General features: G+C 43.9%; 1 protein-coding gene across 1 annotated transcript; it reads left to right on the forward strand.

Annotated features, from left to right (window-relative positions):
• Positions 1-260: 260 nt before the first annotated feature.
• Positions 261-15,843, forward strand: mark1 (MAP/microtubule affinity-regulating kinase 1). Its single transcript, XM_026360699.1, has 18 exons — positions 261-1,488; positions 5,928-6,131; positions 7,501-7,554; positions 7,765-7,813; positions 7,987-8,052; positions 8,132-8,202; positions 8,993-9,049; positions 9,315-9,449; positions 9,616-9,717; positions 9,871-9,990; positions 10,265-10,364; positions 10,669-10,781; positions 10,958-11,099; positions 11,180-11,313; positions 11,479-11,564; positions 11,642-11,791; positions 11,885-12,154; positions 12,601-15,843. The coding sequence occupies exons 1-18, from the start codon at positions 1,438-1,440 to the stop codon at positions 12,941-12,943; spliced, it is 2,247 nt and encodes a 748-aa protein (XP_026216484.1). The 5' UTR covers positions 261-1,437; the 3' UTR covers positions 12,944-15,843.
• Positions 15,844-16,724: the final 881 nt, after the last annotated feature.

The raw sequence follows: 16,724 nt of genomic DNA on the forward strand, positions 1-16,724 counted from the left end.
ATGAAGACTAAAGAAAGAAAATGAATCTCATGGAGTGGGAACAAATGGAAAAACTGTGGCACATATCTGCCAACAGCAGGAAAATGATAGGAGTCATTTTATTTTTAAAACGTTATCATTTTGACTTCTATTTGGAAATGTGCCTTTTCTTGGCACTAATATTCTTCTGTACACTACAGGAGCTTTCTGTGTGTAAGTGATTGTTGCTCCGTCATCCACCATGTTGTAGCATGTCAACAAGGGTGGAGGAGAAGGAGCAACACAAACACATGGATGACACTGGAAGATCTACAGAAAGGACCAGTAGGAGCAGTGAAGATCATCAGACGGCTCCTCCCTGAACAACTGAAACCCAGCAACACAATGAGGCAGAAGCTCGATCTCCCTCGGGATGAAACGGAAGTGGAGCGAAGAAACAAAACAACTGCTTCAGAAAGGCAGCGAGGAGCCATCTGAAGACTTCAGAGTCCACATCCTGAGGGAGAACGGGTGGTTTGAAAGAGGATTGGAGAACTCATGAGCTCCAGGTGTGAATGACGACACAGAGGTCAAATGCCACAAGTCAGGAACGAAGAAAAACTCAGGAGGGAGCGTCCAGTTTCTACCGAAGAGAAAGAGCTGAAGGACGGAGTTGGCACAGACCAGAGTAATCAACCAGCTCAGCACTGTGCAGCTCAATCTTCCAGGATCTGAAACACTGAGACACAACGGAGCAGAAAAACCAGCAGATGGCAGCAGAACAAGCTGGATCAAAATATTCAGACTGTTGTTTAATGTGCTGCTGTTTTCATACAGGGGGTCAGACACGAGCTTAAAACACTGACCAGAGGTGTAGATACTGCGCTCTGCACAGTTTTATTTTATTATAGTCCTGCAGATAGCTTCTCTTCTGTGCTTGTTTTAATTTAAACTCTACACTTCCTGCCTCTTCTCATTCTGTTTGTCTTTTATTTCACTTTTCAGCCATTACGAGGTTTTTCAAAATAAAAGTCCGGAGCGTGGAGCCTCTGAAGAGGGTGTGTTTGTGGAAACAGCTGAGGATGCTGGGATATTTTTAGGATGACGATGATGGTGAAGATGAGGATGACGAGGAGGAGGAGCTCTGACGTCATACTGATGACTCTCTTCCTCGGGCTCTGCAGTGCTGCTGTGTGACCTGACAAACCGCTGGAACCATTTGACTTTTCCTCTTCTCTGATCTTCCTCCTCCTCCTCCTCCACTCCCTCCTCTTCCTCTCTCTCTTTGTCTCCATGCCGGTTTCTCTCCTACACCGACACAAACACCGGGCCTTCCTGTAGCCGCCGCCCCGTCCTCCCTCTGCCACCGGCCGGCGGAGCTTCCCAGCAAGAGCCCCGCTGAGGTGGCCTGGCTCCCGGGGAAGGAGATGCTGGTGCCGGATTAAAGCGAGCAGAAAGCAGCGGAGGGAAAACAGGAAGATGTCCGGAAGGATGCCTCTGACCCCGGTGAGCGAGTCGGAGCAGGCACCGGTAAGTCTGGTTCACAGTGGGTCAATTATTGATTATTGATGAGTTTATAGCCTCATTAATGGACTTTGATTAGTTTATTAATTAAAGAGGTTTAATGATATGTAATAAAATAGAAGTTAGGATAGAGACCATTAGAGTTTTATTCTTAATTAAATGTATGATTTTGTTATTTGTTGATTAATTTCTGACTTTTATTTTATATATATATATATATATATTTTAATATTTCATTAGTAAAATCTTTTGTTTTTATTTGTCTTTTTGGGGCAGCTAGTTTTATTACTGCTAAAGAAAAGAGCTTGAACTTTTTACTGACAGGTGAAGTTTTCCTATCACTCATCTGCCGTCAGCTCTTATTCACCTGAACCTGATGATCCAGCTTTGGCTCTTTGATGGGTGCAGCTTGATGGAGCCTGGACGTTTGGTCCGATTTCTTTATCTGCTGAAGTTAGAAGATAAACTTTGCTTCCTTTTACTCTGTCTAATGCTGATGTGAACAGGTTCCTGGGTTTGATCCTGGGGAGGTGGATGGACCTCCCTCTGACAAGCCTGTATATCTGCATTGTCATGTCTAAATCTTATTACTCAACAGTGTTTCGTATAAGGAACACAGCTCCTACTGACAGATGTTTTGGACTGATGCCTTTACTTCAGTTTGTGACAAACAAAAAGGAATAATTCAATAATCTAATAAACTCTCCTTTATGTCTTCATGCCCTGATTTTTGGTCTTTTACCCTTCGCTCCTGTCTGACACACAGCAGCTGCAGCTGGCTCCTACTGTCTGTTTACTATTGATTTTTCCAAAAATACTCTGCAGGATGTGATATCAGGAGCACTGTGATGTTTATTAATCGCAGCCTCCTGGAAGTCACATTCAAAATTCTCAAATATGTCACGACAAGATAAAACAAAACCGTTTCAGCTGTTAATCATCACGAACATTCAGTCGCGGATGGATTACTGAACAAGCCTTCAGGGCCAGAACCTCTGTTTAAGGTGTTTGTCTTCCTCGTTGGAAAGTTAATGGAACATCTACTGAGAGATGCAAAAGAACAACAAAAAAGACCAAGAGCTGCAGAATGACCACAAACTAGAAAAAACAGCAAACGACTGCTGAGTGACCACGAGGAGAGTACCACGATGTCACAGATGCAAACTGCACATAAAACTACCACAACATGAGAAACACGCTCACAGTGACACTGAAGGATGCAGCTTCTGTAGCTGTGGCTCCTCCTCCTGTGGGTGGGATGGATGGGTTTGTACTGGTTCCCATGGGCTTGTTGTCTCACGGTCCTTCCATGCCTCTGGTCACTGTGTCTTTTTGGGGGAGTGTCGTCCTGTTCCAGGGTGGGAGGACCGGCGCTGTGGTGTGTTAAACAGATCGTGGAGCCAAATGAGCTTTGCAAATAAAAACTCATTCGTCGTTCTCCTCAGTGATGAATCACTCTGCTGTTTTTCTCTTGAACTGTGAAATCAGCTACTGGAGACTTTCTGCATCACCGTGGCAACATGTAGGGTGACACTGGGATTCCCCCAGTGGGAGTGGAAACCCCCTCCGGTCTGTCCACCCCGACGACGTGATGTGAACTCATACAGGGAGTGAAATCCACCTCAATCCTGCTGAAGAGATGCTGCCAGATCATGAACTTTTGACCTCTGACCTCTCTGTGGGGGGGTCACTGGGACTGAGCCAAAGACGTATTAGCAAGAGAACAATCACATCCTGGTTAGTATGGTGACTGACCGACATTAGTGTCAAACACACCACCACCAAAGAGATCCACGTCGCTTATGTCGAGTTAACAGGTTCCTGAGGTTTATGTGTCTACCACAGACCAGACCAGACCAGACCAGAGCCCTTTGTGCTCGTAACACAGTGAAACAGTCTGTACTTTGTTACCGTAGCTTGACCTAAACCCTGTATTTCCCAGTTTTATATTAGCTGCAGGTAGAAAAAGGCCCCAGATGTAGGTTCTGTCCAGCAGCATTTGAACAGGACCTGGAAGCAGCCTGACAACAGTGGTCCAGTTCTGTTTCCATAGATGCTAAAACACTGTGCTGGACTTTTGATCAAAGTGAACAACTCAACATCATGTCCTGTCACCATCTTTGTTTTGGTCGTACAGACCATGTACGTCCGTCCACCTTTTCCAGTTTGTTCACAGAAAACATACAGAACTAAATCTGTGTGAAACCTGTTCACAGTCTTTTATTACATTTATTATTTGTTAGGTCACAGTGAGTGGACACATGGGATGTTTTCATTGACCTTTAGGACAGTTTCTCCCTGTCACACGGTGACTAGTCTGGGAGAAAATTGAATGTTGGATGAACAAGTTCTGAAAAATGGTTTTAATCCATGTGATTTTCTGACGACTGACTCTGGTTTCACTTCAGCTGTCGCTTCCCTTCTTTTTTATAATCAGTTGAGGAATAGATGAGAAACATCAAGAGACGAACTTCAACCACAGAGTTTCTATTTTTGTATTTTTCTTTCACCAGCAAACTGTGTCTGTGGTTACATCAGGTTCTGCCTCCAGTCAGTAACAAACTAAAGTCCTGCTCAATAATCTGAACCATAAGTAAGAAGTTCCTGTTTTCTCCTGCACCAGGAGGAAGTCGTCATATTTACAGTGTTTAGTTTAAGAAAACGCTCACGAGGAAATAAAATGATTTGTTTGAGATCAAAGCTGAAAAACGCTCTGTGATCTTTTACTTATGTCGAAGCAGCTATATCACAATAATGAAATGTTGCTCAGGTAAAACAAGGCCCATTTTACTGTTTGAGGAGCAGTGATTCTCTCTAATAAATCATTACTTACAGTTGCAGCAGGTAAATACTGGGATCATTTTAACTACTTTATATATTTATATTTTATATTATATTTATATTTATATAATTAATTATAAAATTAAACCCAAATCTACTGTTATCTACTGTTTATTTAATTTTCTAGTACTAAAATGAATGAAAAGTCACTAAAGCTGTGAGAAACAGTGAGTGAGAAGTGGAAACCTGAATTTCTCTGTGTCCCCCGATGATGTGACCGGACATTTAAGATTTGTCAGTTGGAGTTTAGCTCCCCAAACTAATCAGATGAGTGAATATGACGGCGTCAGTGCAGAGTGATCTCACGATGCTGTAACAGTAGAACTGTCTCCTCCAGCTGCTCCACATGCTGTCAGACTGGTTTCTCACAGCTCCATTTCCTCTGTTAGCTGCCGGCCAGCAGCAGATAATACTATAATAATAATCTTCTGTGGTATTATTGTCCTGGGCTGGAACCACACAGTCAGTAGGAACCTGCCTGTACAGTCCGTGTCTCTCCTCAGGCTCACGAAGGGACTTTCTGAGTCTGGAGTTTTGGAGGGTAGATAGTCCAGTAAAATGAGGAATTGGTTTAACTCCATTGTTTTTTACAGGGTAAATGAAATATGATATAACTTGTTTATTAGTGACTTTTAGGGGCTCTTTGCTGTATGTCATTTTGTGGTTATGAAAAACATGCCGGTAGGGACCTGCCCTAGGTTCAACATAGCCGGGGTTTTTTAGGCAAATGTCTTCATTTAGCACTTTAAAAGCAACTGGACCCATGCTAAGCTAACATGGCTAATTAGACTTTAGAGGACACACTGTATGCTTAACAAACCATTGGTGACTTGAGATCTTATGACTGGTACTTTTATCTTTAAGCACCTGTGCTATTTTTTTCCCACTCATTCACTTCATGCAGTGTTTTGAGCTGCTATAAGGATTCAGACCAGCAAACCTTGATTATCTCTTATACTCATACTATTTCTTGTTTCACCATCATACAGTAATCGTCTTTGCAGAAGTTTATCAGTCTTTATTTGGTCTATGAAGAAACATTCAGCTCTGTCCATCAGTGGCTAAATTTGGTCTAACCCTGTATTTTTACCCTGTTGGGATGTGGACTAATTGTCTGGTGATGTTGGTTTCCTACAGCTTCCACTGTTGGCCACAGTCCAGTTTCATACATACAGTACATATGTAAACTCCTTGTAAAGATGGATCCCAATACTACTTGTCAATGAGTTGCTGGATGGATTTAGTTCTTTGTGTGTTTAAAGACAGTTTATTTATCTTATATTTAAGAGTAAACTACACCATGTTCTCTGATAAATCATGTGGACATTCATCTGTTGTGACAGTAAAGAGCTGTATCATCTGCATACAGGTGGATTCTGAACACTGTCAGTTATGTTGAAGTAAATTTATGTAGAACAGTTAGGGCCTAACTACACTTCCTTATGGTTCATCATATTTGCATGAAGCAAGGCTAACAGGGCAGCTAGCTCCTTCAAGATTCAAATACTTTCACTGCTCACCATGCTGTGAACATCCATTGCTGTGCCTCGGTACCACAACATCCTGATGTATATAATAAGGCTGTTTTTGTGTTTCTCTTTCAGCTGAAGTCTTCAGATGGCCTCCCTGAGCCGCCGCCCCCACCCACCAAATCATCCAACCGCCACAGTCTGCCACCGTGCCGCGGCTCCTTGACCTCCATCGCAGATGAACAGCCACATGTTGGCAGCTATCGACTGCTGAAGACCATTGGAAAGGGCAACTTTGCCAAAGTCAAACTGGCCAGGCACACACTGACTGGCAGAGAGGTGAGAATACACACAGGCGTCAAACAGTCTTTCACAGTTTGACGTCTTTAAACAGTTCCCCAGTTTGAGGGAGAGATGAGAGGCAAAGAGGCCGTGTGAGGGAGAGGTGTACGCAAGCGAGAGGAAAATAAGTTTTTAGAGATTGAAGGCAGATTTCTGAGCAGGACCAGAACTGAGGAACCAGCAGTGCACCTGAACGCCTCTGAAACTCTTTTATGTCCTTAGTCTCCCGGTCCGTGGTTACAACTGTTTGAAACTCTGACATCATCAGCTGGAGGCAGCAGCTTCAGGGTGAATTATTGATGCTGCCGTCGTCAGATGATTGGTCAGAAGATAAAACAGAGTGTGTGACGTTTTGGACTTATTTTAAGATCCACTTGCTCAGAGGAGTAGTACGTTGTTCGGTTGGCTGCTGTGTTTTTCTCCGGGGACGTCAAACAGTGCGAGTATATAGGAGAGGAGAAATCAGACCGTGGAGGAGACTGAGAGAACATGAGAGGAAGAGGTTTCCAGCTCTGACTCCATGATCTCCAACACCACTGACCACTGAACACTTTTGTTGTGTGTCTCCTGAATCAGCTGGTTTCCTGAGTTTTAACTTCTCTCTGCTGTAGCCTGCAGTCAATTTTAATCTCATTGATCATCGTTAAAGTGGTTTTTGGACTGAAGCCTTGATACAGCTATAAACTTTTATCCTTTTGAAGCTTCGTGCTGACTCAGTGTTTCCTGATAAACAGTCTTCTTTTGTTTTGACGTCAGTTATTCTTCGTACAAACTGTTCTGTGTATAAAACAAAGATTATCCCTGTTTAAGTTTCCTTGGACAGTGCTTCATCCACAAAAAGCTACAGACAGAAACAGGTGGATAATAACTCTAGAGTCCTGTATCTCTCTAATAATAGAGATAACTGATTAAACTAGATAAAGCTGATGAAGGAACAGCTGGTCATCACCACCCGGCGTCTTCTAATAAAACAGATTAATGCAAAAATGATGGATCGAAATATTTCACTGTTCTCAAACTAGAATAAATGAGACTTTCACTTCTTGAATAAATGAAGTCTTCATAGTTCTAATTTGTTGAGATGCTAGTGTGTCATTAACATAGATGCTAGTTATGTATGTCGTGATGCCCACATGCATGAACATCCACCACAGTGAAAATAAAACATGGCTCCACCTTTAAAAACTCCACAGAGCGGCTGGTGTTAAAGGACAAAGTGTGGAGGCTCAGTAAAACTGTAACAGGTGGTCAATGAGCAGATGTTGAAATAAAGTAGATTATATTGTTCCTGTAGCTGTAGAAACCTGTTTAATGTGATAATCAGATAGTGAATTGAAAAGTTCGGATGTCTTTTGTCCTTCTGCAGGTCGCCATCAAGATCATCGACAAAACTCAGCTGAACCCCACCAGTCTGCAGAAGGTACGTCCTCACCTTGACCTTGTACAGTCTGTTCAGTACAGTACAGAAATAGATCCAGGACATGTTTAGCCCAGTTTGGCACAAAGGCTGGAAGCTGTTAGCGTAGCTCCATCAAGAGAAAGGATAAAGATTCAAAGTTGGACTGACTTCATTAAAGTGACATGGGATGTGTTAAAGGACCAGCTTCACTGATTCAGGCTGTCTCTTCAGCTCTTCAGGGAAGTCAGTGTGATGAAGATCCTCAACCACCCAAACATTGGTGAGTCTACACCTCCTCCTTCTCCTGCTGCTGCTCCTACTGCTTCACAAAGAACTACTGGATCTGATCGTTTTTCTGCTCTCTTGTCCTATTTCAACCTTTCAAGTGTTCAAGTCGATTGTCGACATCGCCCAGTATTAAGAAGCAGTAAAATGTCTGTTGTTGTTTTTCAGTGAAGCTGTTTGAGGTGATTGAGACGGAGAAAACTCTGTACCTGGTCATGGAGTACGCCAGCGGAGGTAAGCTGGCTGATAAATGAAGCCTCATATTGAACAGATCAGTGGTGTGTCACATCACACCTGCCTCTGTGTGTTTCAGGTGAGGTCTTCGACTACCTGGTTGCTCATGGACGAATGAAAGAGAAGGAAGCCAGAGCCAAGTTTCGCCAGGTGAGTTCATTTCATGTGCGTGACCCTGTCAGGTCCTGTGTATTCGTCAGTCCACTGTGTCCTTTAATGATACATTTAGGAGGATAAAGTCTCTAAGTGATCATTCCTCCCCTGTAGTAGTTTGTATGTTCTGTGTTAATCTGTAGCAGGAAAAAAACCTCTCCAGAACCAACATGTTAGTCCAGTTCAAATGCAGTGTGGCTGTGAGGTTTGTACCAGTGACTAGTAAACCCACCACATGAACCGCTGCAGGACACAGTGGCTCATTGTTCATGTGAAGACCCTCCCCAGCCCCAACCCACTGGGTAACTCAGCCTGCATTAGTGTGACCACTAATAAAATGCATCCGTTTCAATAAGGGTCCATTAGTGTAGCAGCTAACAGAGCTGTAAAAACAGCTGAGCTGTGGTCGACAACGGTAACCACAGCCAGTGCTGTTGGAGAAACGTGCTCCTTCATTTCATTCATTTTATTTGACAGTGTTTTCGTCCCACAACAGCTTTAGACCTCAGTTTACAGTGATGTTAGCAGGGAAGCAACTTTAATTTAGTCCAGTGTGACAGTGAAGAGCTAATCTGACAGACTGAAGTCTGAAATGTTCTAAGAAAGCCACCAGATAGGTCACGATATGACCTTTCCTCTGGCATCACCCTCAGGACAAACTTTAAATTACAGTTTGCTGTTATATTATCAGGTGATCATGAACACTACAGCCTCAGGGGGCGCTATAGAGACAACACGACTCCTGTCTGCAGTTTGTAATGATTCTTCTTTCTTCTGTTTCTGTCAGATTGTATCAGCAGTGGAGTACTGTCACCAGAAGAGGATCGTACACCGAGACCTCAAGGTACACACACACACACACACACACACACACACACACACACAGATTTAAATATGTACACTAATATCTCCAGTAATGGACACAGTGAGGTGAAGAGATCTGTTCATGAGACGGGGGTCTGACCTGTCCTGTTTTATATCAACACACATCAGACTGGATGTAGAGAATATTTTGAAACCATTTAAACCCACATGGGAGTGAACAGCTGCTTTATTTTTTGATTCATGAATGAATAAATAATTAAATAAATCCCCTCTGTGTCTCTCAGGCAGAGAACCTCCTGCTAGACTCTGACATGAACATTAAAATAGCCGACTTCGGCTTCAGTAATGAGTTCACAATGGGCAGTAAGTTGGACACGTTCTGCGGCTCTCCTCCGTACGCTGCTCCTGAACTTTTCCAGGTGAGCAATCCACAGCTCCACCCACAAGAGCTGCCTAACAACACCTGGAGCCAGATGCTGTAAAACAGTGTGTAGTCATGTCTGTGGAAGCACAAAGACATGAATACACAGGTGCTTTTGTCTTGTCAGATATTTCCGTGAGTGATGTAGTTCTGTAACTCTGCAGGGGAAGAAGTATGACGGGCCGGAGGTGGACGTCTGGAGCCTGGGAGTGATTCTCTACACTCTGGTCAGCGGCTCGCTGCCCTTCGATGGACAAAACCTCAAGGTAGACCAGACCCTCTACTGCAGGTTTAACAACACAACTCACTGAGAAACGTACACTCTCATCATTACTTTGTCAGCTTTTACATGTCCTCGTCCCACAAAGCTGCTATAATTACGTCCCAGCGTTCCCCTTTGTTAACATTTGTGTGTGTAGGAACTGAGGGAGCGTGTTCTCCGAGGAAAGTACCGGATTCCCTTCTACATGTCAACCGACTGTGAAAACCTGTTGAAGAAGCTGCTGGTTCTCAACCCGGGCAAGCGAGGCAGCCTGCAGGTAAAACCAGAGTACTGCACCGTGTGAAGCTGCTTTGCTGCGATGGTTTCTGACTGCAGGGCTCAGTGATTTTTTTAATCATAGTTTGTCTTCATCCTGAACGGCCGGTACCTTTACTGCACGTCTCAAAACTGAAAGACTCTGATGTACAGCTACAATATGAATCCTTCTCTATTTGTCTGCAGCTGTGAATATAACAACATACAAGTGTTAATGTTTAAAAGCTAAATGACACCAAAGCTTTGCTCACTCCTGTTCTTTCTCTGCCTATCAGCAAGTCATGAAGGATCGATGGATGAACATCGGCTACGATGGTGACGAGCTGAAACCATCCTCAGAGCCAGAACAGGACTTCAACGACCTGAAACGCATCGGTCAGAACCTTAATACTTAATACTTATTACTATTATCATTACGTTAGCAGCATGTTGCCATGCTGACATTAACAATTAGTTCAAAGCTCCACTATGCTTAATTCCATCTATCAATGTACCTACATTATATGTCCATCTATAAATTAAATTGGGAATCGTTCCCATATCTACCAACCATCCTGTGTGACATGAATGCGGCATTAGTGCAGAATCCCTCAGCATAGCTGTACATATAGCTGTAGACCTTGAACCTTGTTGTTGCAGCAACCAAAGCTGAGCTAACTGTGTTTTCTGAATAAATCAGAGCTGATGGCGACTATGGGCTTCCCTCAGGAGGAAGTAAGGAAGGCGCTGGACGGTCAGAAATACAACGAGGTGACTGCAACATACCTGCTGCTGGGGCGCAAAGCTGCTGAGGTTTGTTATTATGAATCTTCTTATTCTGGGGTTGAATGCAGTTCCCAGTTTTTACTGGTGAGTTAATCGACGATTAGCAGGAAGAAGCTCCGCTGCTGCTGTGTTTTAAAATGTCACCATCTACCTGAAACTGAGCCAAACTACTCAGAATCCTCTGTTGTGACTCTTTGCTCCAGTTTGAAGGCAGTCAGTCTTTGTCCAGCAGTAACCTGCTTCAAAGGTCACGACCCTGCAGCGACCTCAACGGCTCCAGTCAATCTCCCGCCCACTCTCGCACTGTTGCAGCCAATCAGAAACAGCGGCGTTTCAGCGACTATGGTGAGTTTATGTTCAATCACAGTCATGAAGACTGTTTTCCACCTCTGCTTACTTTCCTTTCCTTCTGTCCTGTGTCTCAGTGGCGCCCTCTATCCCCCCACCTGTCTCCTACACCAAGCGTTCTCACGCCAACAGCGTTGAGAGTGACAGGAAAGGAGAGCCGGCCTCACCTGCTGGAGCTCCGGATCGCAGGAAGTCCGCCACAGCCTCAGGGGTAAAAAACAGATTGTGGTCTAAGCCTGACCCTGATGCAGTTTCCAGGTTTAAACTACTGTTACAGGTCAAACTATTTGTTTTAACACGCTGTAAATTTGCCAGTTGTCCAGTGAAGTTCAGCTCCGTGTGTTCAGAGATGAGTTTAACAGACTGTGTGTTACAGAGCATCACTCGGAGGAACACGTATGTCTATGAGAGAACAAGCACTGAACGCCATTCTGTGGTTATTCCCAACGGCAAAGACAGCAGGTGAGGGGGATTCTGGGAGCTTGTCTTGATTACATGCTCTTATTTTCCAAATCCCAAACTAATCTGTTTCTGTTCAGTCTACCTGAGGTACCTGCAGCTTCCCCCTCCCCATCGCCAGGGGCGACAGTCTCCTCCACACGCCCCCGTCATGTGAAGTCTATGTCAGCGTCAGGACATCCCATGAAGTCCATCCTGCCCCCCATCGATGACAACGCAGAGTATCAGAGGTGAACACTTCCTGCTCCACCGTCCATTTTCACATCTTACATTTAACAAATCTGTTGTTGTTGTATCACCGTCCACTCTCCTCCCACCTCCAGCTCCCCCCGCCAGCCCCCATCATCACCTTCAGCCTTCAGCGCCACCAGCAGCAGCAGCACCACGCCTGACCGGACCCGCTTCCCCCGCGGCTCCTCCAGCCGCTCCACGTTTCACGGCGCTCAGCTTCGAGATCGAAAACCCGCCACGTATAATGGCCCCCCGACATCGCCCAGCATGTCGCCAAACAGCGCAACACAGATGTCCACCACGCCCCGCCGTGGAGCCTCCACCTCCATCATCGGAAAGCTCACATCCAAGTTTGGACGCAAGTAAGTATCAGCCAGGAATCATGTGCTGGGGGGTCACAACACGTATCAGGTGGGACATTTCTCCAAAATCCATTTAGTGGGTTGAATGAAAGAAATCATCTTAGTTTCAACGTGTAAACTTGTTCTGTTTCTCCTCTTGGAACCTCACTGCCCCTGGGCTGCATCCACCCGGGTTTAGGGACCATGGATGTGGTTTTGATTGAATCCATAACCTGATTGTGTCTCTTTGATATCAGACGGTGGAGCCTCAAAAGATTAAATAAAACAACAAAAGCCTGAAAAATATCAATACAGTAAATTATTATTGAACAGAAAAAAAGCGACAGCGTCTCTGTACCTCTGGATAATCCACAGACCAGATGAAGGAGCTTCAGATGAATCTGTGGTCACCGTGTTCACCTTCGTGCTCTGTTAACACTGTCGGTTTGTTGGGTTCCTGCTTCCAGGAGTCTGTCAGGTGAGCCCAAAGAGGAGGGGCGGGACTCTAAACCCCGTTCCCTGCGCTTTACCTGGAGCATGAAGACCACGTCCTCCATGGAGCCGGGGGACATGATGAAGGAGATCCGGAGGGTTCTGGACGCCAACAACTGTGACTATGAGCAGCGTGAGCGCTACTTGCTGTTCTGCGTGCACGGCGACGCCCGGCAGGACAGTCTGGTCCAGTGGGAGATAGAGGTGTGCAAACTGCCCCGCCTCTCGCTCAACGGCGTACGGTTCAAAAGGATCTCTGGCACATCCATAGCCTTCAAAAATATCGCCTCCAAAGTGGCCAACGAGCTCAGGCTGTGAACAGATTGTTTAACACTGCGAGGGGAACATCTGATGTTCAGCTGGACTCCAGATGAACTGCTGTCTCACACACGTTATTATACTCACACAGTTACTATTTAATGTTATCACTAAGTGTTTGCCAGTAAAACCAAATATTGAAACAACTGATATTCAGTAGGTTGTGGCTCATTCCTCAGTGTAGCATCTCGTTGACTCCACAGGACTGATGGACTGATGAGATCCAGAACAAAACCCCCCCAAGATGTTTGTTAGCACTGAAATCTGTTACTGCTGGAGCAAAATGTTGGTTTGTCACTGTGTTTACATGCACTTCCAAATCCAATTTTACTTAAAACCTTGGAGTTCATGAATTAGTGACCTTCATTAAACTCCACAAGTAGTTTTCTGCTGGAGGAGCCTGATCAGTCTTTCAGCAGATTCACATCTTTGGGGTGAAGCATTTGCATGTGAAAGAGCCAGGACAGAAGAGTAAATGTATGCAGCAATATGTTGGGGTAAATGTGAGTGAAAAGACAGAGCGAAGTGCATGTCATCTGGCCTTTTAGAGTTCTATTATTGCAGTGCATGTAAACTAATTATCCAATATTCATTGCTTACAGCAATCTGGCCTCTGCAGAGCAAGTAGACAGTCAGTGAAACATTACCTCTGCTGTTTCTGTGCAACTCTTCAGCATGTGCAAACGGTCAAAGTCGACCAGCTTCACGTGTCCTTTTACAACATGTGCTCTTCATCACATACTCATTACTTTCTGGTGGCACTAATTATTAAGTTAACTAGTCATACATCAGCTTTGTTTCGGAGATTATTTGCTCTGCAGACACTGAAGGCCCAGTTTAACCTTTTCGAGATGACTCTGTGTTTATTATAATCCTCTCAGAACGTCTGTTTTTAACCAGGGACCATCTCCTCCAAAGCATCTTTGACATCCATTAGCCATTAATTCTTCATTATTAGTATTATTATTAATAATAACCTGTTCCTAGTGGGCACTGATTACTGTTAGTTCCCTCTGCTTTCATTCTTCAGACCTGTCTGTCGTTCTCTCCTTTGTGACACCGTGATGATGGAGTCAATCCCACAGTGACGTGTCCTGTAGAGTAAAATTCACTTTTCAGTCTGTGAGCTGCAGAGTTGACAGTAGAGGTAATGACTCATTTAATGTGATGAACAATGAGGAAGTGACGTCCTCATTGTTGTTTGTGTCACTGAGGAAATGTGATGTCTGTGACCTCTGACCTCTTGAAGCCCTGACACCCTCCCACCCCCCACTCACTAATATTAATAGTCTATTGCAATAATAGTGGAGCTCTTAGCCCGGTCTCAGTGCTAAACAGCCTTTTTTTTGTTCAGACACAAACTGTAAAGCTCCTTAAATGTTTTTCCAGCGGACAGAACAGAATGTGTTTTATTAGTTTTTGTTAATGTTGTATTATATGAAGCGACACCTGTCCAGGTGAATCTGTCCAGGTACAGTACCGATTAGTCCGGGTTTGTAGTCAGTCTGTTTCTTTTTGGTCCATACTGTCTGCATTGTCGGTTCTCCACCACTGAAAATCTTATTTTAAGGCTTTTAGCCAGGAGATGGAATATTAGATTTTTAATATACGTGGTCATGTTATTGCTGTTCAGTGCACTACAAGTTGAGAAAAGCAAAATTCCATGTGCAGACTAAAACCAACACTTTCTGATTTCCCAAATCTGTCTTTGTCTCAGTTCACCCTCCAAGCTCTGTGGTTCCTGCTTAAGAAGTAAAACCATATGTAGTTTGACCCAATCAAGCCTTTTTTGGTTGATGTTGACTGAAGTCCTTCAGTATTGGATATTTTCCACTAGTTAATCCAAACCGATAAAAATAGTTATTTAGGTTAAAATGTCATTAAAATGTATTCGACTCGTTGAAAACACAGCTGCAGAGTGGCACATCCTGTCTCACAAACAATCTTTGGCTGAATACAGACCGCCGCAGAAACGTCGACTTCTTGTTCATTAGTGACAAATAATTTAAAGAGGGAGATGTGAATTTTATTGATCTCGGTCACTTGTAATAGAGAGAAGTGCTGAAACACAGGTCGATACATCTCAGTATAAATTCTACATCTAGACCCACTAGTTAAATTTAAACAGGTAATTTCTCCCTAGTTTCTTTAAAAGCAGCTGAACTTTGCCGGTGGATAATAAAATAAACAGAGGAGGTGGATTCATCCACACTGGGCCTCTAGGGACTCTTTGTGGCAACATGTGATCCTCCTTTGATACACAGATCATATGTGTTAGTAGGAGAAATCAGTGTTGGTTAGAATCTGCACATGGGATTTTAATTTCCAATATAATGAGAAGAATATAGAGTCTCACTCAGACCGAGCCTGTCGATGCTGTTTGCTGGTAGATAAACTCGTTCTGTGTCTGTTCCACCACTTAATGCCTTCTGAAGGTTCTGCTTTATATTTATGATGCATTCACTTGTATCAAGGGAATTTCATTTCTCTTTTTTTTTTCTTTTTTCTGTATATTTTAAATTATGTTCCCACTAATGTTTGACTTTACATCAACAGAGCCGCTAACTAGCTCTACTACTTGTCTCTAATGCGTCGAGGTTGTGATGGTTCACTGTGTAACGGTTCTCCATTATTAGTGAATCTGGAGAACACTTTGTACTGTATGTCGTAGCACTTAAAACCAAGAAGGGACCAGACAGAGCAAACCTCATGTCCTGCCCTGACGGGGAAGAGAGAGGTGAAAGCATGCAGTCTGAATCTGATGCTGCCTTCATGTCACGTGGGAAAGACTGAATCTGAGCCTCTTACTTGAAAATAGCCTTCAGATAGTGACATGCACCAGGTGATAGACTCTGATCGTCGGCTCATCACCAACAGGAGAGCAGCAGACGTGCAGTGTAGCCATGATAGATTCATTTGAAATAAAAACTACTGAATCAAAGATTTCACCACGACTCATTTTGTTAAACTGAGCGTTGAAGGAAACTGCTGCTGTTTTCTGAACACTGGACACTTCGTAGTTTCTTTATGCTCCTGACTGACTTCTCAGTCTAATATAGGAAGAAAGAACCTGGGTCCAAGTGTGTTGATTGAAGATCTATACTCCTGCTTCCTACTGCACATTAAGACAAACCAGCAGCTGAATCCAGGAACTGCAATTGTGATGGATCTCTGGACCAACTCAAAGCGAGAAGCTTTCCTGGTTTCAGGTAAAGGAACATTTCTCAGGCACTTTAGACAGAACAAGAACAGTACAGGTATTAAAGTCTTTAAATACTTTAATTAGGACGTGTTAATTCAAACATCTCTGCTTTTAACCTCCAAGGCCTTCATCAGATCTGGTAAATCATCTGTTTTCAGGCCTGCACACCACAAAAACCAGGATATTTAGGAGTCGTTTCCTGTACTGTAGGTGGTGGCTGCCGAATGAAATGTGAAGGTGAACTCTGGTCAGTAGTCGAGAATCAGTTGAGATCCCTCATCTGATGGGAAAAGAAAACATGAAGCACAGTGAATAAAGAAACTGCACACGTGCCCTGATCAACCAGCAGTGAAGCATAAAGATGAAGACTCGTCTTCAGCATTAAAAGAAATCTAGTTATTAAGAAAAACACAGAACAGAAACAGCCTTTATTTGTCACATTTACATGTTACAGATGAAATTGGTCCTCTTCATTTAACCCATCCCCCTGGGGGGAGCAGCGGGCAGCTAAATACAGTGCCTGGGGAGCGTCTTTCTCAAGGACACACCTGGTGTCGATGACAGGGTTTGAACGCTGAA

Source organism: Anabas testudineus, chromosome 1, assembly GCF_900324465.2.
Source record: "Anabas testudineus chromosome 1, fAnaTes1.2, whole genome shotgun sequence".
Lineage (NCBI taxonomy): Eukaryota > Metazoa > Chordata > Actinopteri > Anabantiformes > Anabantidae > Anabas > Anabas testudineus.

Excerpts from the sequence above, each read along its gene's own strand:
- mark1 (XM_026360699.1), top strand. The coding sequence starts at position 1,438 with ATGTCCGGAAGGATGCCTCTGACCCCGGTGAGCGAGTCGGAGCAGGCA. Across the intron at positions 1,489-5,927 it reads GCGAGTCGGAGCAGGCACCG|CTGAAGTCTTCAGATGGCCT; the intron begins GTAAGTCTGGTT and ends TTTCTCTTTCAG. Across the intron at positions 11,100-11,179 it reads GCGGCGTTTCAGCGACTATG|TGGCGCCCTCTATCCCCCCA; the intron begins GTGAGTTTATGT and ends CCTGTGTCTCAG.